The sequence below is a fragment of the Martes martes genome (genome assembly GCF_963455335.1).
Source record: "Martes martes genome assembly, chromosome: 1".
NCBI classification, from domain to species: Eukaryota; Metazoa; Chordata; class Mammalia; order Carnivora; family Mustelidae; genus Martes; species Martes martes.
The window spans coordinates 116360628-116386687 of NC_137888.1; the positions used below are offsets into that span (position 1 = coordinate 116360628).

The 26060-nt window shown below is 38.4% G+C and overlaps 1 protein-coding gene across 1 annotated transcript in view; it reads left to right on the plus strand.

Moving 5' to 3' along the window:
• Positions 1–25840, plus strand: part of UBXN7 (UBX domain protein 7) — a 52203-nt gene extending 26363 nt beyond the window's left edge. The window contains exons 4-11 of the mRNA XM_080796209.1: positions 3659–3724; positions 5955–6067; positions 11041–11187; positions 13293–13383; positions 14046–14173; positions 22906–23299; positions 23426–23505; positions 25105–25840. Coding sequence (XP_080652335.1) covers positions 3659–3724; positions 5955–6067; positions 11041–11187; positions 13293–13383; positions 14046–14173; positions 22906–23299; positions 23426–23505; positions 25105–25266 — 1181 coding nt within the window. The 3' untranslated portion in view covers positions 25267–25840. The remainder of the gene's footprint in view (positions 1–3658; positions 3725–5954; positions 6068–11040; positions 11188–13292; positions 13384–14045; positions 14174–22905; positions 23300–23425; positions 23506–25104) is intronic.
• Positions 25841–26060: the final 220 nt, after the last annotated feature.

Here is a 26060-nt window from a genome sequence, read left to right on the forward strand (position 1 = left end):
AATTTTAGTGAAGGAGTTGCGTCCTATGGATAAGCAAAGAGAATAGTTTCTTGAGATGGAATCTACTGGTGAAGGTGCTGTGAAGATTGTTGAAATGACAACAAAGGATTTACAATATTACATGAACTTAGTTGATAAAGCACCAGCAAGGTTTGAGAGGATTGACTCCAATTAAAAAATATATATGTATATATATATTTATTTATTAAATAATCTCTGCACCCAGTATGAGGCTCAGACTCACGACCCCAAGATCAAGAGTCATGTGCTTCACCGACTGAGCAAGGCCAGGTGCTGCTTGGTTGGCTCCAGTTTTGAAAGAAGTTCTACTGTGGGTAAAATGCTATCAAATGACATCGTATGCTACAGAGAAATCATTTGTGAAAAGAAGAGTCCATTAATGCAGCAAACTTCATTATCTTAGGAAGTTGCCACAGCCACTGCAGCATCAGCAACTACCACCATGATCAGTCTAGCAGCCATCAACATAGAGGCAAGGCCCTGCACCAGCAAAAAGATTGCAACTTGCTGAAAGCTCCAATGATGGTTAGCATTTTTTAGCAATATTGCACATATAATGGACTACAGTATACAGTTGTTCCTTGAACAACTCAGGGGTTAGGGGAGCTGAACCCCAGACAGTTGAAATTTTCATATAGCTTTTGTCTCCCCCCTCACCTCCCTTTGCCCACTCCAAAACTTAACTAATAGTCTGCAGCTGACTGGAAGTCTTAACCAATAATGTAAACAGTCAATGAACACATACTTTCTATATTATATGTATTATATACTGTATTAACAATAAAGTAAGTTGGAAAAAAGTTATTAAAACATCATAAGGAAAACACATTTACAGTACTATACTGTATTTATTGAAAATACCCACATGTCAGTAGACCCGTGCAGTTCAAATCTGTATTATTCATTGGTCAACTTTAGTGTAAACGTAACTTTTATACGCACTGGGAAACTCAGAAATTCATTTGACTCGTCTTAATGTGATATTTGCTTTGTTGGGGTAGTCTGGAACCAAACCTACATTATCTCTGAGGTATGCCTATAATAATGGTCCTAGGACTAGAGGCGTTGTGTATGGCCTGAGGATAGGTTCTTGGATAGACTTAGCATAAACTAGGAGGAAACAAATGGGAGGAGGTTATGAGCCCAAGAAATAAAAGGGGTTGAGTCCAAGGTTTGCAAAAGAGGAAGTAGGAGACTCCCCCAGGAGATTAGGTGCCTGATATAGAAAGGCTAAAGTGGAAAAAAGGTGGGTAGGTGTGAAATATTGAGTGGCCTGACTTTGGCAGTTTCAAAATAGAAGAAAATTATCTTGTATGTACTACCTCCCCAATAATCATATGCTCTGTTTAGGCAGCCATTCTATACCCTATCCTCAGGTATCCTTACTTTCCTAATTGTTATGGTTAAAAAGTATTTGCTAAAGAGTTTTAAGAGGGTATTCTTTGAGAGGCCATGTTATTCCTGCCAGAAACATATACATTTGAAGTAGGAACTCTTGATTAAAAATTAGAAGATTGGAAAGAATAACATTCCTTGCTGCTGCTTTATAAAGGAAAGGAGGGAAAGAGGGAGGAGAAAGTGCAATATTTAAATTTAAAATTTTTCAGTTTAATAATTTCAGCATAAATAAAATTGAATACAGAACTAAAACATGGAAGTTTCTTTTTCCTTTTTTTTTTAGATTTTATTTTTTTAAAAAGATTTATTTATTCATTTATTGGACACACAGAGAGAGAGAGAAATCACAAGTAGGCAGAGAGGCAGGCAGAGAGGGGGAAGCAGGCTCCCCGCTGAGCAGAGAGCCCAACCTGGGACTTGATCCCAGGACCCTCAGATCATGACTGAGCCAAAGGCAGAAGCTTAACCCACTGAGCCACCCAGGCATGCCAGATTTTATTTACTTATTTGACAGAGAGAGAAGAGAGACAGCGAGAGAGGGAACAGAAGCAGGGGGAGTGGGAAAGGGAGAAGTAGGCTCAATGCGGACCTTAGTCCCAGGACCCTGGAATCATGACCTCAGCCCAAGGCAGACGCTTACTGCCTGAGTTACCCAGACACCACTTTCCTTTTTTAAATCAGATCTCTTTTCCTTGAGATAATTTTGTGGTTCTTTAATATAAATTCGCAAATGTGTGGGGCCCTGGGATCAAGCCCTGCTTTGGGCTCCTTGCTTAGCCGGGAGCCTGCTTCTGTCTGTCTCTGCCTGACACTCCCCCTGCTTGTGTTCTCCCTCTCTGTCAAATAAATAAATAAAATCTTTAAAAAAATACAGAAGTGTACATAAATTATATACAGATAATACTTCAAAAATGACAATTTTTAGGGGCACCTGGGTGGCTCAGTCAGTTAAGCATGATCCCAGGGTTCTGGGTTCTGGGATCAAGCCTCACTCACATCGGGCTCCCTGCTCAGCCAGGAGCCTACTTCTCCCTCTCCCTCTGCCCCTCCCCCTGCTCATGCTTGTGCGCACACGTGCACTCTCTCAAGTAAAGAAAATATTTTTTTAATGAGATTTTTTAATGTTCAGTTTTGCATTTTGTTTTTTACTTAATTCTTGGATATAAAATTATATAATGGCATGCACAGACTTTTGGGAAAGATACTTTGACATGGGGTGGGGGACTTTGTACTCTATCTGTTTACTCTTACTGCTATTCATCATTTATTAACATGAAGCATTGTTCTGTTTACATGCTGGCCAGGCATGCCATTAGCCTATTTATTTATTTATTTATTTATTAATTAAAAGAGTTGATTTATTTATTTGACAGACAGAGATCACAAGTAGGCAGAGAGGCAGGCAGAGAGAGAGAGGGAAGCAGCCTCCCCGCTATGCAGAGAGCCCGCCGACGTGGGGCTTGATCCCAGGACTCCAAGACCACGACCTGAGCCAAAGGCAGAGGCTCAGCCCACTGAGCCACCCAGGTGCCCTGCCATAAGCCAATTTAATAACTCTTACCCATATTGAAGGAGTTGTTAAATGTCCTTGTTTGTTATAATGTATATAAATGATCTGAACTTATACATATAGGAAGATAACATTTTTATTATTTTTTTAGACTTTATAAAATACTTAAGGATTGGGTAATAGATACTATATCGGGCATCAGAAGATCTTGGTTCTGTTTATTTTTCTTTCAACTAACCCATTGTGTAATTGTGGAAAAAAATTTTTCTTCCAAAATTAAAAATGTTTTTGGTGTTTATAATTCTACATGTGTATCCATTAACTAATAAGTTGTTCTTAAGTATGGTTTAGAAGATAGGAACTCAACTGAAGTGTTACACCAAAGGATAGTCAGAAACCCCTTAGGCTAACTTGAATTAGATGTTTGCAGCATGTATTTAGCTTTGTCACCATTCTCAAAATCTTTTTTGTTCTCTTTTACACAAGTTTGGTTACATCTCTTAACTGGGTCTCAATTTTCTTATTTGTAAAACAGAATGGTTGGGCTAAAGATGGTTGAGTTTATTTTACATGAATGACTTGAAAGTTTTTAAATAGTTTTTGAAGGAGGACACCTTTATAATCTATGAGCGTTTTCAAACAAATACATATAGATAAGGAAGATTTTAGAACTGTTCCAAATTAAGGTATACATTTTTGTATCATTTCTGGTTTTTTTTCCTCCTAAAGCTCCTAAAAGACGACGGCCTGCACGTTCAATATTTGATGGTTTCCGAGATTTTCAAACTGAAACTAGTAGGTATCTTTTACCAGTTTATTATCTCTCTCTTTTCTTTCTTCTCCCCGCTTTTTCTCCCACATAGAAAACCACAAGATGGAAAAGCACCCATATATTCTCCTACAGGTCAGGATCATGGTTTGTTTTATATAGTTTTTCCTAAAAAGAAAAAGATGATTAATATCAGGCATAATTACTTTGAGGAGTCACCTTATTTTATTTTTTTAAAGATTTTATTCATCCATTTGAGAGAGAGAGATCACAAATAGGCAGAGATGCAGGCGGAGAGAGAGGGGGAAGCACACTGCCCGCCAAGCAGAGAGCCCGATTCGGGGCTCGATCCCAGGACCCTGGGACCATGACCCGAGCTGAAGGCAGAGGCCCTAACCCACTGAGCCACCCAGGCACCCCAGTGACCCTATTTTAAAAGGAAATTATGAATTCAGTCTGTGATTGTTACTAACTTCCCCTTGAGCTAAATTGTTCCAAATGCTAACCTAACTGGTGATAGAAAAATAATAAGAATGATGCAGAAATGTAAGAAATCTGGTAATTTACAAAGTAAATTAACTTTTGAATGAGCACTTAAATGCTGACTATAATAAAAGAAAAAGATGGTTTTCCTCAAGATCCTGACATCTTACATGAGTCAGAATGGCTAGTATGAAATAGACAAGAAATAAGTATTGGCAAAGATATAGAGAATGGGGAACTCTTGTGAACTGTTGATGGGATTGCAAATTGGTGCAGCCACTATGGAAAACAATATGGAGGTTCCCAGCAAAATTAAAACTAGCAATACCATATGACCCAGTAATTATAATTCTGGGTATTTATCCTAAGAAAACGAATATGCATCCCTTTGTTTATTGCGACATTTTCAGTAGCCAGGTTATGGAAGCAGTGTAAGTGTCCCATCAATAGATGAATGCATTGAGAAGATGTGGTATTTACATGGTGGAATATTACTAAGTCACAGAAAAGAATGAAACCTCGCCATTCATAGCACCATTGTGGACCTTGAGGGTATTATGCCAAATGAAATAAGTCAGACAAAGAAAAATACCATATGATTACACATATATGTGGTATCTAAAGAACAAAACAAAACGAACAAACAAGTGATAAAGAGACTCCTAAGTACAGAGAATAAATTGGTTGTTGCCAGAGAGGAGTGGGAGGATAAGCAGAATAGATGAAGGGGATTAAGAGGTATAAACTTCCCATTATAAGATAAGTCACAGTGATGAAAACTACAACATTGGGAATATAGTTAATACTGTAATAACTTGTATAGTGATAAAGGGTAACTATGTTTAACAGTGGTGAGCATTTTGTAATGTATATAATTATTGAATCGCTATGTTTTATACCTGAAACTAAAAAAATATTATATGTCAACTGTACTGTAGAAGAATAAATGACTAATTGGTAGAAAAAAGGAAATCCTGAAATCTGTCAGTTAAAGGAATGATCGCAATGAAAATGCTTATTGTAGGGGATTGAAAAACAGAAGAGGAAAAAGCCAAACTACGCAAAGCAGCCACTCTTTAACATTTTGGCTACAGTTGTTTGGGATAGGTTTATAACTTTCTGTGAAGTGAGTTAGAATGAGATTCTTGGCGCATCCTTTTGGAGGATTCAGTGGTGATTTAGCCATGGAATCTTAAAGAAAAGGAGATTTGTTTAGAGAATATGAAAAACCATAGGACCATGCTTGATTTTGTAGTTGATTTATAATGAGCTCATTGCAGCACAGATAGGTCTTAAAACTTTGAAGAGAGTTGAAGGGGAACCCAGACTGATTCAGGTCACCCAGGGAAGTCTGTACCCTTCCAGGAGAAGGTGACAAGAGGTGGTCTTTCTCTCTCACTACCAGAATCTTTAAAGATTGGGAATGTAGCTAGAAACAACAGATACATTAGGCTCACTTTCAGAACTGGATAAATGGAGATGAAAATTTTCTCCTGTGCTCAAGTTTGCTTGGAATATGAGAAGGAAATATTTTGATTGGGTGACTCTACTGTAAAGCTTTTGTCCTTACATTTGGATTTGAGCAGCGCTAAGTCTTAAGAGTCTCCCCACCTTGCTTTGTATGTGTTTCAGAATCAGCATTAGCTATTTACATTTGCATGAGGTCAGGCACGTTGTTCAGTAATTCTTGCAGTTGATGCATGTTTTTATATTTTGAGATTCATGCTTTTATTTTCTGGCTAACTAAAACTTTTCTATCCTCTTGTGTTGCAGTTCGGCAAGAACAGGAATTAAGAAACGGGGGAGCAATTGATAAGAAACTAACTACCCTTGCAGATCTCTTCCGGCCACCCATTGACTTGATGCATAAAGGCAGCTTTGAAACAGTAAGTTTTTGGAAATTGTAAGCCTTAGCTATGAATCTTTTTGCATTTTCAGTGTCATTTTTTTCTTTCTAGGAACAAAAAAATTTTCAGAATACAGAGAATTGGCGTCTTAATAAGTATGACACAAATATGAAATACCTAAAAGGTTGCACTGATTTGTATTTCTACCAGCAGTATTTGAGATTGTTTCATAAAATCCGTTTATTATGCTTGTGTGATATCACTTAAGAGTTTTTGCCATTTCGTAGTTTTTTTTAAAAAATCTTACTTTTTTTAGTTTGTGTTTCTTTGATCACTACTGAGAATAGTGTGCCTGTGTTTATTGGCCATTTGTGAATTGTAGGTATCTTTTGCCAATATTTCTATGGGGATCCTATATTATTTAATTTTTTTAAAGATTTTATCTATCTATCTATTTATTTATTTATTTTAAGATTTTATTTATTTATTTGACAGACAGAGATCACAAGTAGGCAGAGAGGCAGGCAGAGAAAGAGAGGAGGAAGCAGGCTCTCCATGGAGCAGAGAGCCCGACTGGGGGCTCGATCCTGGGACCCTGAGATCATGACCCGAGCCAAAGGCCTCAGAGGCTTTAACCCACTGGGGTTAACTCACAGGCGCTCCAAAGATTTTATCTATGCATTTGACAGACAGAGATCACAAGTAGTTAGAGAGGCAGGCAGAGAGAGAGGGGGAAGCAGGCTCCCCGCCGAGCAGAGAGCCCTATGCGGGGCTCGATCCCAGGACCCCAGTATCATGACCTGAGCTGAAGACAGAGGCTTTAACCCACTGAGCCACCCAGGCGCCCCAGTCATGATTGTTTTTTAAAAGATTTTGTACTTTGACATACACTTAGAGTAGCCTAAATGAAATACTGAGGATTAAAAATTTAACTAAGCCTGTACTTCAGTTTTAATTTTCTTAATTGTAAAACCTAAAAGTGTTTGGCTGCTTGTAACAGAAAATCCAAATGATAGTGATTTGTCTAAGCCTGCCTGCCTGCCTGCCTGCCTTCCTTCCAGGTTTTATTCACCTGTTAGAGGGAGAGACAGAGCACAAGCATTGGGAGGGGCAGGCACAGAGAGGGAGAAGCAGGCCCAGCTTGGAGCGCGATCTGGGGCTCAACCCTAGAACCCCAGACCATGACCCAAGCCAAAGGCAGACACTTAACTGACTGAGCTACCCTGAAGCCCCAAGCATTTCTTTTTGTCATGTAAGTAAGACTAGAGTTCAGAGTCTTTGATGCTTCATTAGTCAACTCAAAGATGTTTTCTTCTTGGCCTAGTGCTCTAAATATGGCAGATGCCTATCCTTTCTTCTGTTCTGGTGTTCAGCCTTAAGAGAGAATAGCAGCAGTATGAAAGACAAAAAGGATCTGAGTTTGTTTTGCCATGTTTTCCATTTTTTAGTAGCTTCTGAGTTGCTCTAGGGCTTAATGGAATAACTATGAACTTGGTTTAATTTGATCACTTTGGATTCATAAAAGCAGTTACTCTGCTGCTTGTTCTTCGAGGGGAAATGTGAATCTTTTTTGATACTATCTGACATTTGATTCACTTTGTTAAGTTATATCACCTTTTTTCTTTGTATTTCATGACCTGTATTATTCACAGCAGTCCATTTATTCACTGATAATACTAACCTTTATTGTTTATAAATCTTTAAGTACAGTCCCACAAAAGGTAGGCATTTAATTATGACTAATGATGTATATTAGTTTTATGAAAATTGGGGAGGTAATATGCAAAATTAAGTCACTGAAGATTAGGAAGGTGAATGTTAAAAATTAGAGGAACACTGGCTGCTCAGGCAGTGTCCATAGGTTTGGGCACTATCTTAGATGTATTTGAGCCACAGTTTTACAGGTTTAGAAACTGGACTTTCTTAGTATAATTAGAGGTAACCAAATGAGAGACTGATTAATTCACTTGTTTACTCAGTAACTATTTTTGATATGTATATACAGAGAGAGAGAGTGAGGGGGAGAGAGAAAGAGAGGAGGAGGAATTTCAGGTTATAGTAGTTGCTGGGAGAAAGAATAAAATAGAATGAGGGAAGGAGAGAGAGGGCTATTTTTTGTTTAGGGCCATTAAGTGTAAGTGTTGTTACTGGTAAATTGAAAGCAAGGTTGAGTTCATTAATTTCATTTTAAGTTTATAACTCTGAGCGGACAGAACGATTTTATTTTATTTTTAAAGATTTTTATTTATTTGAAAGAGCACACACACAAGGTGGGGAGAGTCAGAGGGAGAAGCAACTCTCCACCCAGCAGGGAGCCTGATGCAGGGCTTCAACCTGGGACTCAATATCATGACCTGAGCCGAAGGCAGATGCTTAACCAACTGAGACACCCAGGTGCCCCCAGAACTATTTTAGATAGGAAAATGAGTCTACGGCCATACCACCCTGAACGCACCCAATCTCGTCTGATCTCAGAAGCTAAGCAGGGTCGGGCCTGGTTAGTACTTGGATGGGAGATAGGAAAATGAGGGAAGATTATGAAAGGATGAGATTTGATAGAAACCTGAATGGAGTGAGGGAGTGTGAATTACAGGAAGTCCATGGGAAGAGTAGACAAAAGAGTTAAGTGTAAAGAAACTGGTACTGGGAGCACCTGGGTGGCTCAGTGGGTTGGGCCGCTGCCTTCGGCTCGGGTCATGATCTCAGGATCCTGGGATCGAGTCCCGCATCGGGCTCTCTGCTCGGCGGGGAGCCTGCTCCCCTCTCTCTCTCTGCCTCCCTCTCTGCCTACTTGTGATCTCTGTCAAATAAATAAATAAAATCTTAAAAAAAAAAAAAAAGAAAGAAAGAAACTGGTACTGGGAAGACCTAGGCCTAGTTTGGATACAACCAAGAAAACAATGTAGCTAGAGGTGAGTGAGCAAAGCACTTCGGATGAATGATCTGACCTGGGCAATGGAACATTTCTTAGGTTTTTTTTCTTTTTCTTTGGCTTTTTCTTTTGTCCTTTTTTTTTTTTTTTTTTTTTTTTTCAAATAGGCTCCACACCCAGCATGGAGTCCATTGCGGGGCTTGAACGCACAAGCCTATGATCAAGAGTTGGATGATGAACGACTGAGCCACCCAGGCGCCCCTTAGGTTTTCTTATTTTTCTACTTAGCCCTTAAGTTCTGTGAACACAGGAACTTTGTTTTATTTACTGTTCCATAGTACCTGTAAGAGTTTCTGGCACGTAATTGGCCCTTGTTAAATCTTTGTTAAATTATTGAACAGCACAATCTGGAGTATATTGTACAGAAAGAATCAGAACAATTTCCTTGATATTCCTTATTTTAATAGGAAATGCGTATTTATTTGTTAAAATTGTCATTCAGTTACACATGCACCTAGTCATAATCACTAAGAGTACTTTATTTATTAATCTCGAAAGTACTTGCTATAAATGTGGGTAAAATAACATTTTCACAAGAAAGTACTGGCATATTTTAATATTTCCTTTTTGGCTTTGTAGATATGTATTTATTATTGAAACAAATTATTTTTTCTTCTATATCCTTATTTTTCATACTTTCCTGATCTGTCTGGAACTGAGGGAGAGGTTAGTCTTTACTGTTCCCCCTTGTCATGATAAATCCCATCACATACCTCTCTGTTTGGTATAGCCACACTTGCCCTTGGGTCTTCCTGTAACGGCTTTTGACTATTGACTCAGAACAGCCTAATAGATTCCAAGAGGGAAGATTCATCGTTGTCCCATGGTGCACTCTTTCCTCCAGTACTTGACTCATACAATTCGTCTACTTAGTGAGATTGTGTTAAGATTTTTACCTTTTGTCCAGACATTGTATATTATTATAGCATTATTACTTCTAGGAACATAAAATTCTTATTGTACTATAATTTAAAATAAGGCTTCAACCAGTTAAATACAGCTTCCTGGCTCAATACATGGATATTTCTTTTTAGAACTTGGGTTTTCACTCATGGGATCAGTAGTGAATATTAGAAAATTGTTTTGGGGGGATTCATACAAAAAAAACAAGTTAACAGTATTTGCAAGATTGTGTAAGCCTTAAAACAGAAGATATTCCTGGTTTTACATCTTATAATACTTCCGAAATGTTTATGTTCTTCAGTTGTTATTAATCTGAGTGAATTGATCCTTAAGATTTTCTCATGTCAAACTGATAGGGAAAGAATATTATTCTAGGACAGAATTATTCAAAACTGTACTTTTCATTTTGGATCTTATGCAGAGGTTTGAGGTAACATTTGCCTATTTGCCTTCCTGCTATTCTTTTCCTATTTGGCAGTATCTTATAGGTCTTTGTGGTAATGAGGAACTGTGAAGCAAAAAGTACGCATTCATGATTGATATTTGTACCATACAGTAGAGAGCCTTGGAGATCATACTGAAATATTCTGTGATGCTGTGATCTCATGTTTTGAAATCCATCTTTAGGAATAACAACAGCTCTAATGAAGTGTTTAGGGTGATTCTGTAAGATACCACATGCCTGATAGTTGGGATGGAAATGGCATTTGAAACTGTGTATGGGAAATACATTTTGAAGTTAGGTATACACATGTATGGAAGTATTGAAAAGAAAACAACAAAGTAATACCTACTGCTTACATCTGTTTAAAAGGAGAGATATTTGTGGATAGGGATCAGAAGAGACGATACAATATAATTAGGTGACTTGTCTACCTTGTTTGTGGAATCTTTTTTAGGTAAAGATGTTTAAATGTACAGTAGAAATCTAGTCATTAATTAAGTAACAATGTAGAAATGAAAAGCGTTAATTTAAATTTGAAGAACGCTTGAAAATGGAGAGAGTATAATTATATACACATACGCAAATTAATGTAAATACTGTATAGATACTGAAAACTCTAGATGTTGTACTGAGGAAAAAAATATTTATGAAGACAACTTCTGAATTCTGAAACATACCAGTTACCAAGTAGAAAGTGTTTCTAACAAGTGTTATGTTACTTTATTATTACAGGCCAAAGAGTGTGGCCAGATGCAAAATAAGTGGCTAATGATAAACATTCAAAATGTACAAGACTTTGCATGCCAGTGCCTCAATCGTGATGTATGGAGCAATGAAGCTGTGAAGAATATTATCCGGGAACATTTCATTTTCTGGCAGGTGAGGAGAGTTAATCAGAACTTTTGTGGTATTTTACTTCCATAGTATGGATGTTGGGGAAGAAGCATTAGGTTATAAAATGGGGAAAAATTAATAACAGTTAAGTTGTGACTTATGAAAAAATAAAACCACCTATAATGGCTGAAATAGTAAGGGCAAGTGAAAATAAGGGCAGCAATGAAGAACTCCTAAGGGAAGGAGGAAAAAAAGAACCATGCCATGTAAACCATATAATACTCATATCTCAGAAGAGTTTATATATGTATATATTTTTTTAAAGATTTTATTTATTTATTTGACAGATCACAAGTAGGCAGAGAGAGAGAAGGGGAAGCAGGCTCCCTGCTGAACAGAGAGCCCGATGCTGGGCCGATCCCAGGACCCTGGGACCATGACCTGAGCCAAAGGCAGAGGCTTTAACCCACTGAGCCACCCAGGCGCCCGGAGTTTATATATTTGAACGAATGTACAACTATACTGTTGAGGAGAAATATAACAGCCACATAAGTAGTTTAAAGTTTTCTAGTAGCGGGATGCCTGGGTGGCTCAGTCAGTTAAGCGGCTGCCTTTGGCTCAGGTCATGATCCCAGTGTCTTGGGATCGAGTCCCACATCGGGCCCCTTGCTCCCCAGGGAGCCTGCTTCTGCCTCTGCCTGCCACTCTGCCTGCTTGTGCTCTCTCTCTCTCACTCAAATAAATAAATAAAATCTTTAAAAAAAAAAAAAAAAGTTTTCTAGTAGCCACATTTAAAAGGGTCAAAAGAGGGACGCCTGGCTGGCTCAGTCGGTTAAGCGGCTGCCTTCGGCTCAGGTCATGATCCCAGCGTCCTGGGATCGAGTCCCACATCGGGCTCCTTGCTCGGCGGGGAGCCTGCTTCACCCTCTGCCTCTGCTTGCCATTCTGTCTGCCTGTGCGCTCGCTCGCTCGCTCTCTCTCTCTCTCTCTGACTAATAAATAAATAAAATCTTTTAAAAAAATAAATAAATAAAAAGGTCAAAAGAAATAAGTGGAATTACTTTTAATATATTTTTAAGATTCACTATCTGTCATACAAGATTAGTATTAAAATATTGGGGGTTTTTGTTTGTTGGTGTTTAAGTCTTTAAGATTTGTTGTGTATTTTAAACTTAGCAGTATCAAACTAGCCACGTTTCAGGTACTTCAGTACTGCATGTTCTAGTGGCTACTGTAATTGACAGTGCAGATGGAGAAGTTCTTGGAGTAATGGAAAAACATTGACTAAGGTCTGGATTTTAGCTTGAGTTTAATACTCCCATCTGAATGTCCTTAGACTTATCACTTAGGGTCTTGCTGATTATATTTGCTTTTTATATGAATCATCAGGCTAAAGTTAGATGACCTTGCCCTGATTTTTTATTTTATGAAAAGTTAACTGAAAATAAAAGACTTCTGAATGAACTTAATTCTTTAACCAATGCAAGTTATGCTATTGGTGTTAATTTGCCTTTTCATGTGTTGCAGGCCCCTAAATTCAGTATGATTTTTCTGAATGGTAACCTTTTACTCAGCATCTGTTGATTGGTTATCTCTTTGTGTAGCATTATGCTAGGAACTCAAGCATATAATCTTAATATATTATGATTTCTTTTTTAAAGATTTTATTTAATTTATTTATTTGACCGAGATCACAAGTACACAGAGAGACAGGCAGGGGGGTGGGGAGCAGGCTCCCTGCTGAGCAGAGAGCCCGATGTGGGGCTCGATCCCAGGACCCTGAGATCATGACCTGAGCCGAAGGCAGAGGCTTTAACCCACTGAGCCACCCAGGCGCCCCAATATATTGTGATTTATTAAGATGCATACAATTGAGAGGAATGACATAGGTGGACAGATAAACAGGAAGAGCAGTAAATTGGGAAGGGAAGAAGAACAGATTAATGTTTCTGTTAAGTTTCCAGAGGGATTGAGGGCAAGAAGTTGAGGGATTCACACCAGATCACTTTCATTTTCTATTTAATGTAGTAAGATTCTAACACATACCAAAGGTGTATTTGGATAATTAATTGCTGTTGGTATATAACAAGGATGTAGTTGACACTTAATTTTTAAAAACTGACCTTTTTTTAATATCAATGATTTAACAGGTTTATCATGACAGTGAGGAAGGTCAGAGATACATACAGTTTTATAAGCTGGGGGATTTCCCCTATGTTTCCATCCTGGATCCACGGACAGGTAAGATTTATGTCTGCTTATAGTTTTTAGCCTTTCATTTATCTTTCTTTTTCTCAATAATTGATCTTTAATATTTGACTTGGATTCAATTTCAGTTATTTGTAATAATTTAGATAAAGGGGTTTTGTTAATGCCCTTGAGAAATGTTTAAATATCTGTGAAGTATGTGTTTAGGAGTCTGTTTCTGTTAACTTTGGGAGATGGTAGTGTTTTATATTTTTGTACAGTTCTGTCCTTTCAAAGAATAGCTTTTTATCTTTCTTGTCCTTTTATAAGGGATCCCCTTAGGTTTCCTATCCTTAAAATATTAAGATTGTTCAATTACTGGTTGTAATCCCACCAGAGAAGCAGAGGGTAGAGCTAGTTTTATTATTTTAAGTGAATTTCCTATAGATAGTGCTTTGTCTGAATCTCTTCTTAAATGGCAATTAGTGATATCAGCAGATAACGTAGCTCCCCTGCCATGATGGTTGGAAGTCTCTTAGGTTGGTTATAATTAATGTATCCTCTAGTTCATGAAGACACTATGTAACTTATGCTGGTGAAGGGTAGAGTATATGTTCCCATACAAATTTTAATTATATATGTGCCAAAGAAATCTTTAATGAGAATGTTCAGAAAGAGTGTTGATTTTATTATATATCCTGGTTTTTAATTTTTAGGTCAGAAGCTAGTAGAGTGGCACCAGTTAGATGTGTCTTCTTTCTTGGATCAAGTGACAGGATTTCTGGGTGAACATGGGCAACTGGATGGACTTTCTAGCAGTCCCCCCAAAAAATGTGCCCGTTCAGTAAGTATGACTGAGAAGTGGTGATGGGCAGTTAAGTGTAATTGTATATAAATGTGTTGTGTAAAATGTTTTGAGTAAATGTAATATAAGTTTTGGACAGTTAGTTTGTAGCTGTATGGCATCTTAGACACCCTCCTTATATTTGGATAATTTCCCACATAAGAGTTCAGTCTGTAAAGTGAAATTATAAGATTCATATTCCCAGTCTCCCTTGCAGTTAGGGTATAGGCATGTGACCTGAGACCCGGATATAGAAGTAAACAATGTGTGTAGCAGTGGACAGGACAACTCCTGTGGCAAGCCCAGTGACAGAGGAGTCCAGTTCTTCAGGGGCAGCACTGCCAGGACTTTTGGTATCCAAGTCTCAGCAGCAGTGGAAATGGTATTTTTCCTAGACAGCATTCATGGTGAAATAGCTGGGCATTTTTATTGGTTATATAGCTTTGGGACCTGGCTCTCCAGCCCACCTAGAGATTATTTCTATATTTAATTTCTATAATATGCTATTATGAGGCAGACCTGTTTGATAATTGGAATCAGGATTACTGGCATGTAAAAGAACTTCAAAGATATGGGACTCTCAGATTGGTTATAGGAGCTATTTGGGTTTGGTGGCAGTGAGAATAAAATTAATTTCAGAGGATATCACTTAGCCATCCATATCATGCAGTTGTACTGTTCTTAAGTTATCACCTAGAGTAAAGTACGCACAGGCACAAAATGCTATGAATGCTATGCGTGCTTGTCATGGAGTGGTGTAGAGTTCTTTTTTCCCCCCTTACAGAAGTTTTATTTGGGTAGACACAGTATTGCGGAACTAAAACCTTGTTTCATCTTTATCTATAGATGCAGTATTTGGGGGTTTTTTTGTTTTTTGTTTTGTTTTTTTGGGGGGGTTTGCTTTTTCTCATTACTCAGAGAAGTTTTACTTGAGTAAAATTCTTTATTTATTTATTTATTTATTAAGATTTTGTTTATTTATTTGACAGACAGAGATCACAAGTAGGCAGAGAGGCAGGCAGAGAGAGGGGGAAGCAGGCTCCCCGCTGAGCAGAGAGCCCAATGTGGGGCTTGATCCCAGGACCCCGAGATCATGACCTGAGCTGAAGGCAGAGACTTTAACCCACTGAGCCACCCAGGCACCCCTAAAATTCTTTTTTTTAATATATATTTTATTTATTTATTTGAGAGAGAGAGAGAGAGACAGCCAGAGAGGGAATCACAGGGAGAGGGAGTGGGAGGGGGAGAAGCAGACTCCCCACAGAGCAGGGAGCACAATGCAGGGTTCGATCCTATGACCTTGGGATCATGACCTGAGCCGAAGGCAGACACTTAACAACTGAGCCACCCAGGTACCCCTTAAGTAAAATTCTTTTTTAAAGCATAAAAAACCCCAGAGAGTTTTTATAATTGCCTTGAGAGAGTTTCTTATCCTTTGTAGTCGTAAGGCTGACACTTTGAAAAACCAGACCCTGGGCTTGTGAATTGCTGAATTACAACATAAATTGATTTTACTTCACCAAATCTCTTAAAAAAGTAAGCCTTTTAGTGGGAGAGTGGAACCATAACATTGGACAAATACGTAGGGGTGATTCAGGTAACTAGTACCTCAGTCCCCACATCTGAAACTAAATTGAATGATTAACTGTGTGCAAGAGAAACACCAGCAAATAATGTCTTAAACAAGGAAGACATTTGTTTTCTTAACAAGAAGTTGGCATAGGCAGTCTAGGATATGACTCCTGTGGATGTCATCAGGGAACCGGGTCCCCCCTCCTGCCCCCATCCCCTCCTTTATTCTTAGTATTGGCTTTTTGTTTTCATGTTCACAGTATAAATGCTGTGCTCCCAGGCATTATATCCAAGCATGGACAAGGAAGAAGTCAGTAGTGCCTCATACAAAAGTAAACAGCTACAGATAAGAATTCTGCTTACTTTAGCTGGACACATGTCCTTGCACAAACACTATTGAGGTTCTGTTAAGGAGGCAAAGAAGACTGAATGTGAGATAGGAAACTAGTACTGTCCATCATAGTGTCATTCTTTAAAATCCACCTACAGTGGTACACAGTGTTATTATCTGTAGTCCATCTAAGCCATTGCATGTCATATGGGCACATCTGTTTGCTTTTGTGTGTGTGATAAGTTAGCCTTAAGTTTATTTTTATTTTTATTTATTTTTAAGATTTTATTTATTTATTTGACAGAGAGACAGTGAGAGCAGGAACACTAGCAGGGGGAATCGGAGAAGGAGAAGCAGGCTTCCTGCTGAGCAGGGAACCCGACCCAGCGCTCAATCCCAGGACTCCAGGATCATGACCTGAGCTAAAGGCAGATGCTTAACAACTGAGCCACCCAGGCACCCCTTAAGTTTATTTTATTTAAAAAAAAGTTATAGGGGCACCTGAGTGGCTCAGTTGGTTAAGCATTAACTCTTGGTTTCAGCTCAGGTCATGATCTTGGGATCATGAGATCAAGCCCCACATCTGGCTTTGTGTTCAGCACAGTCTGCCTAGGATTCTTCTCCATTTTTCCCTCCCCCTCTGCTCCTCCCGTGCTTTTGCTCATGTGCTCTCTCTTTCTCTCTGTAAAATAAAATAACATCTTAAAAAAAAAAAGTTATAGCTTTATGAAGTATAGTTAATGTGCAATAAATAGCCTGTTTAAAATTGACAGGTTTTGATTTTTGATATGAGGACCTTTTCATGTGCTTTTATGCTCTCTCTCTTTTGGTTAAGTGTTTACTCAGATCTCTGGCTCATTTTTTTATTGAGTTTTATATCTCTTACTGGGTTATAGGAGTTTCTTAGGTAATAAGCCTTTGTTGGGTATATGGTCTGCATATATTTTCTCCTAGTCTGTTACTTACTCATTTCTTTTTTTTTTTTTTTAAAGATTTATTTATTTATTTATTTATTTATTTGTCAGAGACAGCGAGAGCGAGCACAGGCAGACAGAGTGGCAGGCAGAGACAGAGAGAGAAGCAGGCTCCCTGCCGAGCAAGGAGCCCGATGTGGGTCTCGATCCGAAGACGCTGGGATCATGACCTGAGCCGAAGGCAGCTGCTTAACCAACTGAGCCACCCAGGCGTCCCTACTCATTTCATAATAGTCTTTTGAAGAGCAAATTTTAAAATTTTCATGAAATCCAGTTTATAAACTTTTATATTTCATGCTTTTTGTCTCTTATCTAAGAAATCTTTTTTATTAATTATTTTTATTAACATATAATGTATTATTTGTTTCAGGTGTACAGATCTATGAATCATCAGGCTTATAAATTTCACAGCACTCACCATAGCATATACCCTCCCCACTGTCCATAATCCAGCCACCTTCTCCCTACCTCTCCAACCCCTCATTTGTTTCATGAGATTAAGAGTCTCTTATGGTTTGTCTCCTTCCCAATCCCATCTTGTTTCATTTCCCCCCAACCCCCACGACCCCCCACCGTGCCTCTCCAATTCTCCATATCAGAGAGATCATATGATAATTGTGTGGAGTCTTTTCCATTGATATACCTTTCTTTACACAAATATTTTCTGTCTTAATGATTACTGTAGCTTTATAAGTCTTGAAATTGCATGGTATAAATTTTTCAACTTTGTTCTTTACAGTTGTTTATTTCAGGTCCTTTATGTTTCCATACAAGTTTTTTTTTTTTAATTTAAAAATTTTTTTTATTTTTAACATGGGAAGAATCTATAAGCTTTGTTTATTTACTTATTTTTAAGTTTATTTATTTTAGTAATCTCTGCACTCACTGTGGGGCTCAGACTCACAACCCTGAGATCAAGAGTGGCATACTTTTCTGACAAAGCACCCCAAGAACCACATAAGTTTTAGAATCAGTTTGTCACTTTCCACAAGGAAAGCTGCTGGGATTTTGACTGGATTTACATTGGCTTTATGGATCGTTTTGGAGAAAATTGACATCCTAACAATACTGAGTATTCAAATCCATGATCTCTCTATTTGTCTTAAATTTCTCTCAGCACTGTTTAACAGTTTTTGTATATTGCCCTTGTAGCTTGCAGCCTTGCTAAATTTACTTATTAGTTCTAGTAACTTTTTTGTAGATCCCTTAGGATTTTCTGTGTAGATAATCGTGTTGTCAGCATATGAAGACTTCGTTTATTTCTTCCTTTCCATTCTCTATACCTTTTTTTTAGGTAGGACCTCTAGTACAAAGTTAAATAGAGGTAGTGAGATTAGACATCCTTGATTTGCATCTGGTAGTGGGGTGAAAATATTCATTCTCTCACCATTAACTTTGATGGTAGCTGTTTCTTATATAGTTTATCAGGTTGAGGGAAGTTTCCTTCTCTTCCTACTGTACTGAGTTATCATGAGGGAATTTTGTCAGAAGATTTTTTTACATCTGTTCAGATGTACATTGGTTTTTGTTTTTTTTTTTAAGATTATATTTATTTATTTGACAGAGAGAGATCACAAGTAGGCAGAGAGGCAGGCAGAGAGAGGGGGAGAGGGAAGCAGGCTCCCTGCTGAGCAGAGAGCCCAACGCGGGACTCGATCCCAGGACCCCAAGATCATGACCTGAGCCGAAGGCAGCGGCTTAACCCACTGAGCCACCCAGGCGCCCCTGGTTTTCTTTTTTATTGAATTCTGTTGGTTGACTTTTTAATGTTAAACCAAACTTGCATTCCTGGGCTAAAACCCATTTGGTTATCAGTGCATTACTTCCTTATGTGTCGTTGGGTTTGATTTGCTAAAATTTTGTCAAGAATTCTTGGGTCTGTGTTCATGAGGGATATTGGTTTGTAGTTTCTTTGTCTTTTGTTTTGTGTTGCTCATAATATCTTTGACTGGTTTTGGTATAAGGTTAATGCTCGCCTCACGATGAATTGGGAAGTGTTTATTTCACTTCTGTTTTCAGGAAGAGTTTGTATAAAATTGATACATTATTTCTTTTTTTTTTTTTTTAAGATTTTATTTGAGAGAGAGAGAGGTCACAAGCAGGGGGAAAGGGTAGAGGGAGAACTAGACTCCCTGGTGAGCAGGAATCCCAGTGTGGGACTTGATCCCAGGACCCTCGGGATCTTGACCTGAGCCAATGGCAGAGGCTTAACTGACTGAACCACCCACGTGCCCTGAATCTATAGTTTAAAACTCCCCAAAAAGAAAGCTCTAGGTCCAGTCCCGGGATCAAGTTCCACATAGGGCTCCCTGCTCAGTAGGGAGTCTGCTTCTCCCTCTTCTTTGCCTGCTGCTCCCCCTGCGTATGCTCTCTCTCTGTCAAATAAATAAATAAAATCTTTAAAAACAATAAAAAAATAAACTACAGATTCAATTTTTTTTAAGATTTTGTTTATTTATTTGACAGAGATCACAAGTAAGCAGAGAGGCAGGCATAGAGAGAAGGGGGAAAGCAGGCTCCCTGCTGAGCAGAGAGCCCCATGTGGGGCTTGATCCCAGGACCCTGAGATCATGACCTTAGCTGAAGGCAGAGGATTAACCCACTGAACCCCCCAGGCGCCCTACAGACTCAATTAATGGATAAAGAACTACTCAGTTATCGCTTTCTTTCTTTTTTTAATAATAGAAAGTTTGATTACTACACACAGAGTTGGTAGGATACAATAATTTGCTATAAGATATTTACCACATCTTTAAGGGAAATAAATTTTCATAACAGTGATAATATGTATTGTCTTATTTCGTTTTCTTCAGAATGGTCACTAGTTTTGTTGTTCTTGTGACATTGAAGGTCTTCAGCAGATAAAAGTATTGTTTAAAATTTTAAAACAGTTTCAAAATTACAGAAGGATGCAATTATGGTACAAAGCAGTTCTGAACCATTTAAGATTAAATTATCCTTTTTTTTTTTTTTTTTAAGATTTATTTATTTGGGAGAGAGCCCGAGAATGTGGGGACATGGGAGGTGATGAGGGAGAGGAAGAGGGAGTTTCAGGCAGACTGCGCTGAGGGCAGAACCTCATGAGGGGCTTAATCGCAGGACCCTGGGATCATGACCAAAGTTGAAACGAGTCAGAGTCAGACACACAACCCACTGTACCACCCAGGCAATCTCATTTATTCTTTAATGAGCTTTAGTAGGTTTTGTCTTTCTGTGGATTTGTCCCTTTTACTGTAGAGGTTGACTGTATTGACATAAGGTTGTTCATTATATTTCCTTGTTATTCCTTCAATGACTATAGTATTTGTAGTGATTGTTATTAATCCTTAATAATCCTATTAATCCTGTTGTTGGTAATTGGTGGTTTCTTTTTTTCCTGACAGTTTGGCTAGAGGCTTATCAGGTTTACATATTTTAAACAACCAGATTTTGGTTTTAATGATTTTTCTTCTGTTTTCTAGGTCATTGATTTCTTGCTTTCTCTTTTTCCTTCTGTGTAGTTTGGGTTTAATTTAATTTTATTTTTCTGTATGAGTACTTTTTTTACTTAAGATGGGAAACTTAGTCATTAATTTCAGACTTTTTTATTACATGTGTTGAATTCTATAATTTCTCTGTAAGTGCTTTCTCAGCTCCATAACACTTTTTTTTTTCCTAGCTGCAAGGGAAACTGATAAATGGAATTTTTTGGCTGGACATGTTTTCTTTTATAGACACAATTAGGATTCTGTAAGTAAGAAATCAGGGGAGAATGGATATTGGTTAGGAAGCTAGTAGTGTCTGCCATGAAAACAGTCTTTAAAAAATCAAGCTACATGCTGTGCAGTGTCATTATTGTAAACCTACAGTCCGCCTAAAACCCATTGCAGATCATGTGAGCGTTTTACTTGCCCCTTTTTTGGTGGTAGATTAGCCTTAAGTTTTTTGTTGTTTTTTTTTTAAGATTTTATTTATTTATTTGACAGACAGAGATCACAAGTAGACAGTGAGAGAGAGGTGGGGAAGCAGGCTCCCTGCTGAGCAGAGAGCCCGATGCGATGTGGGCACATCAGGACCCTGGGATCATGACCTAAGCCGAAGGCAGAGGCTTTAACCCACTGAGCCACCCAGGTGCCCCTAGCCTTAAGTTTATTTAACATTTTTTTCTTAAACTTTTTGCTTTATGATTAGCAGATAGTAAAGGTCGAATTGAGGGTCCTTTAGTTTTTTGTTAGCGACCCATACATTTTTTTTTACCTTTTTATTGTGGAAATTTTTCACCATATTCAAAAGTAGAAGGAATTTATTGAGCCTCTATGTATCCATTAACTAATTCCAGTAATCATTGCACGTGGCTAGTCTTGATTCATCCTAGTCACATTATTTTGAAACAAATCTCAGAATTTATTTTTTTATTCATTAAATCTTTAAAAGATAGAGACTCTTGGGGCACCTGGGTGGTTCAGTCAGTTAAGTGTCTGTCTTCTTTCAGCTCAGGTCATGGTCTTGGGGACTTGGGATTGAGCCCTGCGTCAGGCTCCCTGCTCTCTGAGGAGTCTCTTTCTCCCTTTCCCTCTGTCTGCCACTCCCCCTGCTTGTGCTCTTTCCCTTTCTCTATTAAATAAATGAATAAAATCTTAAAAAAAAAAAAAAAGATAGACTCTTTATTTTTTTAAAACAGTCACAGTACCAGTAACACACCCTTAAAAAATTAACAGCAGTTCCTTACTATCATGAGATGTCTAGTGTTCAACTTTTGATTACCTTACAAAATTTTTTTAAAATAATTTGAGTTGGGATCGAAATAAGTTCCACTGAGACAACCCATATTTTGTGACTCAGTTTACTGATATTTGTGACAAATTTACCTGGGGGAAAACTGTTGAAATTTGCAATTCTTGTGATCACAGTGAAACCCTTCATTGTAATTAATCTTAGGAAAACATGGTTGTTGGCTTTTCCCATTCATTATATGCTGTTTTGTTTTGGTTTGAATGTTAAAGATCTGTTAGATTTTTTGCAAAATGATGATTACTGAGTTTATTGGTATCTTTCTTTGTGTCAAAGCAGTGCTAGTTGAAGAATAGTAATGAGAAAGGTAGACATCCTTTTCTATGTTGAGTCATTTTAAAAACTAGTGTTTTGGATTTATATTTAAAACCTTAAATCTTGAGGGGTGCTTGGGTGGCTCAGTGGGTTAAAGCCTCTGCCTTTGGCTCAGGTCATGATCCGGGGTCCTGGGATCAAGCCCCACATCTGGCTCTCTGCTCAGCAGGGAGCCTGCTTCCCCCTCTCTCTGCCTGCTTCTCTGCCTACTTGTGATTTCTTTCTCTCTGTCAGATAAATAAATAAAATCTTTAAAACCTTAAATTTTGTATTTTTCTGGGCCGGGAATAAACTCTTTTCTTGATTCTATTCATTTTGCTATAAAGGAAACCTGTGCTTACAACACACAGTATGCCAGGTGGTAGGATGATTTTTATTTTTGTTTTTAAAATAATACATTCCAACTTGGCTGTGTAAGGTAAAGTTGTTGCACTCAAATAGCTTAAAATTTAGTAAAGAGATACATTCAGCAGAGAGTAATATTGTCTAGCTGACTCTTACATTTCTTTTTTTTGTTTGTTTTTTTCTTAAGATTTTATTTATTTGAGAGAGAGAGGAGGAGTGGAGAGAAGGAGAAGCAGGCTCCCTGCTGAGCAGGGAGCCGAATGCAGGTCATGACCTGAGCCAAAGGCAGACAGACGCTCAACCAACTGAGCCACCCAGGCTCCTTAACTGTTAAATTTCTTATGACCTGTTTAACTTTATCTGTTTTTTTTTGTTTAACTGTTTTCTTTTTCTTTCCACCCATGTTTTATGACTCTGTCTCTCAGGAGAGCCTTATAGATGCAAGTGAAGACAGCCAGCTAGAAGCTGCCATCAGAGCCTCCTTGCAAGAGACACACTTTGATTCAACACAGACAAAACAGGATAGCCGCTCAGATGAAGAATCTGAATCTGAACTTTTTTCTGGCAGTGAGGAGTTCATATCTGTTTGTGGCTCTGATGAAGAAGAGGAGATAGAGAATCTTGCCAAGTCCAGAAAATCTCCCCACAAAGATTTGGGGCATAGAAAAGAGGAGAATAGGAGGCCACTGACTGAACCCCCAGCCAGAACTGAGCCTGGAGCAGCCACAAACCACCAAGGATTGCCAGCCGTGGATTCAGAAATATTGGAAATGTCACCTGAAAAACCAGATGGAATAGTGGAGGGCATAGATGTAAATGGTAAGTTATATTCTAGACCTGCTTTACTTAAAACTTGGATGTTACTGAAGGGGTTTATTTATTTAAGTTAGTCTTCTGTCTTAAGCTCTTACAATCTTTTTCCTTTTTTTTAAACCCTTCATTTAGGACCAAAAGCACAGCTGATGTTGCGGTATCCAGATGGAAAAAGGGAACAGATCACTCTCCCAGAGCAAGCTAAACTGTTGGTAAGTATATCCAGTTGGAGGTGTTTACTCGAAGCAGAGAAAGTAATTAATTGGCATAATTGGCTTTATGATTCTTTGAAATAGATGGTATTCAGTCTGGCCTCTAACTGGAAACTTAAACTGTGGTGAACCTTTGGATTACTTTATTTCCTTCTTAAATTATCTTAGGCAAGTCACATAGGGTTTGTTCAGTCAAGATTTTCTATTTCATGGCTGCATGGGATAGAAACCCAACGAAATTATACCTGGAAAGGGGGAGCAGGGTTACGTGAAGATTACAGTGGGGTTCCTGGGTGTCCTAGTAGCTGAACCTGCAAAGTGGTTAAGAATCAAAATTGTTTTTCTGTGTATTTCTCTCATGGGGCCTGTTTTGTTTCCCTTTTGTGATATTCTGCTTCACACCATTCTTCTCTCTATATACTGGGGTTTTTGTTTAACTCTCGACTTGTACATGGTTCATCGTAGTGATGCTGAGGACCTTTTCATCTAGAGTCCACAGCTAATGGGCTTTCCTCTGTTTCTGACTCCTGGAAAAGAGAATGGGTCTGACTAGCTTGCCTAAGCCTATGAGTGAATCCCCCTTGGGTCAGGTGTCCATACCTAGCCACTATGAGTGAATCCCCCTTGGGTCAGGTGTCCATACCTAGCCACTTGCTGTGGCTGGAGAAAATTAATCTGATTATTCAAGACTGTATGACTAAAGTACAAGAAGGTTCTGGTCACTGGTGCTGATACCCAGAACTGTCTTCCTGGTCTAGTATTTGGGTGGGAATGGGAGATGAGATTGTGGATAGAACAAGTTTAGATTACTTCTTTGAGAAGTTTGGTTGTGAAGCTAGAGGGGGAGAGTGGACAATAATTAGAGGGGAAAAAAATAATTGAAGGAGAGACTGAGCATGATGGTTAAGTCTGATGGGAAGCATCTACTGAGTGAGATATTGAAAGTACCTATAAAAGGGGATATCGTAGTGGCACAGTTTCTGAGAAGGCAAGAAGGGATTCAGTATACAGGTGGCATGAATGTTTGTAGGTAGACTGAAGGACGTATCTTTGATTAAAAAAAATTGTTAAAATGTTAGAGGACAATAATTTTACAAATAGAAATTGAGTTTATTTGGGAGACAAACACACTCCTGTATATTTCAGTATCACTTAATGGCCCTAAATTATTAGATACAGGTTTATTATCTACCCATCCAGAGTTATACTGGCTCTTCTACAGAGTAAGGTTTGGTTATGTGAAAGCATAACTTAAACTTGGGGTATCTGGGTGGCTCAGTCAATTAAGCATCTGCCTTCAGCTCAGGTCATGATCCCCAGAGTTCTGGGATTGAGCCCCACATCAGGCTCCCTACTCAGCGGAGAGTCACTTCTCCCCCCCCCACTGCCCCTCCCCTAGCTTTTGCTGTCTCTCTTGCTTATTCTTTCTCAAATAAATAAATAAAATCTTTAAAAAAAAAAGAATAACTTCATATCTTATATGATAGAAATGAATATAAAATACTTAATGCTTTAAAATATTCTCTTTTTTTTTGGCTTTAATATATTCTTTCTTTTTATTTCCATCTAACAGCCTTGTCTTTCTCTTATTTTTCATAGGCTTTGGTGAAGCACGTCCAGTCCAAAGGATACCCAAATGAACGTTTTGAACTTCTCACCAACTTCCCTCGAAGGAAACTCTCTCATCTGGACTATGACATTACATTACAGGAGGCAGGCCTTTGTCCTCAAGAGACTGTCTTTGTACAGGAAAGAAATTAACATCATGGCCTGACCTCTCTCAGCTTACCCCTTTTTTCCCTTTCCTGTGAGATACCGTGTCACTAAGTATGCATTTTGGCTCATAGGACCTTCGAGCCAAAGTTGGGCAAGCAAGTCACCTGCCTTCTCTTTTATTTCTTGCTCTCTCCTGTGTTCAGTCTCTTTTCCCTCCTTCCCCCACCTTTTCAGTCCTCTTCTGTTTTCTTCTTTTTCCTACTATTCTTTCTTTCTTACCTAATCTGGTGACCAAATGGAAGTGTAAGGATTAGACCTCCTAGTACTGGCAGCAGGAAATGTGTGTTCCAATAAGTGGTCTCTTGCACGGCATTTTTTTGGGATCAAATGATGATGTTACTCCTCAGACTCTCTTGGTAAAGGAATGGCTAGATTCAGAATAAGAACAACCTTCCCTTTTTGTAAGCCCCATTTTTGGTAGGGAAAAGAAATTCTATAACATGTTTTGTTCTGTTGTTCATGTAAGAAATATCACGTGACAAAAATACCTAGGTCTGTTTACATGGAAAAAGCATCCCTTATAATTATTGCTCATTGTACTTAAAATTTTTTTCAATGGAGTCCCATGTTCCCAGCTAGAATTATTTCCATGGTATGTGTTATTGGCAGAATGAGTGTTAAGTGTAGAGTGAGTAGTGTGGGGTGGCTTTCAGTATCTTAGCCTGAAACAGCTTTCTTCATTATTACTTTATAAACTCTATTGATCCTGCTAGTCCTCAAATGGACATTTAGTGAGGCTATTGTGGTGATTGGGATAGGAAGGTACTTGCTGTTTTTGC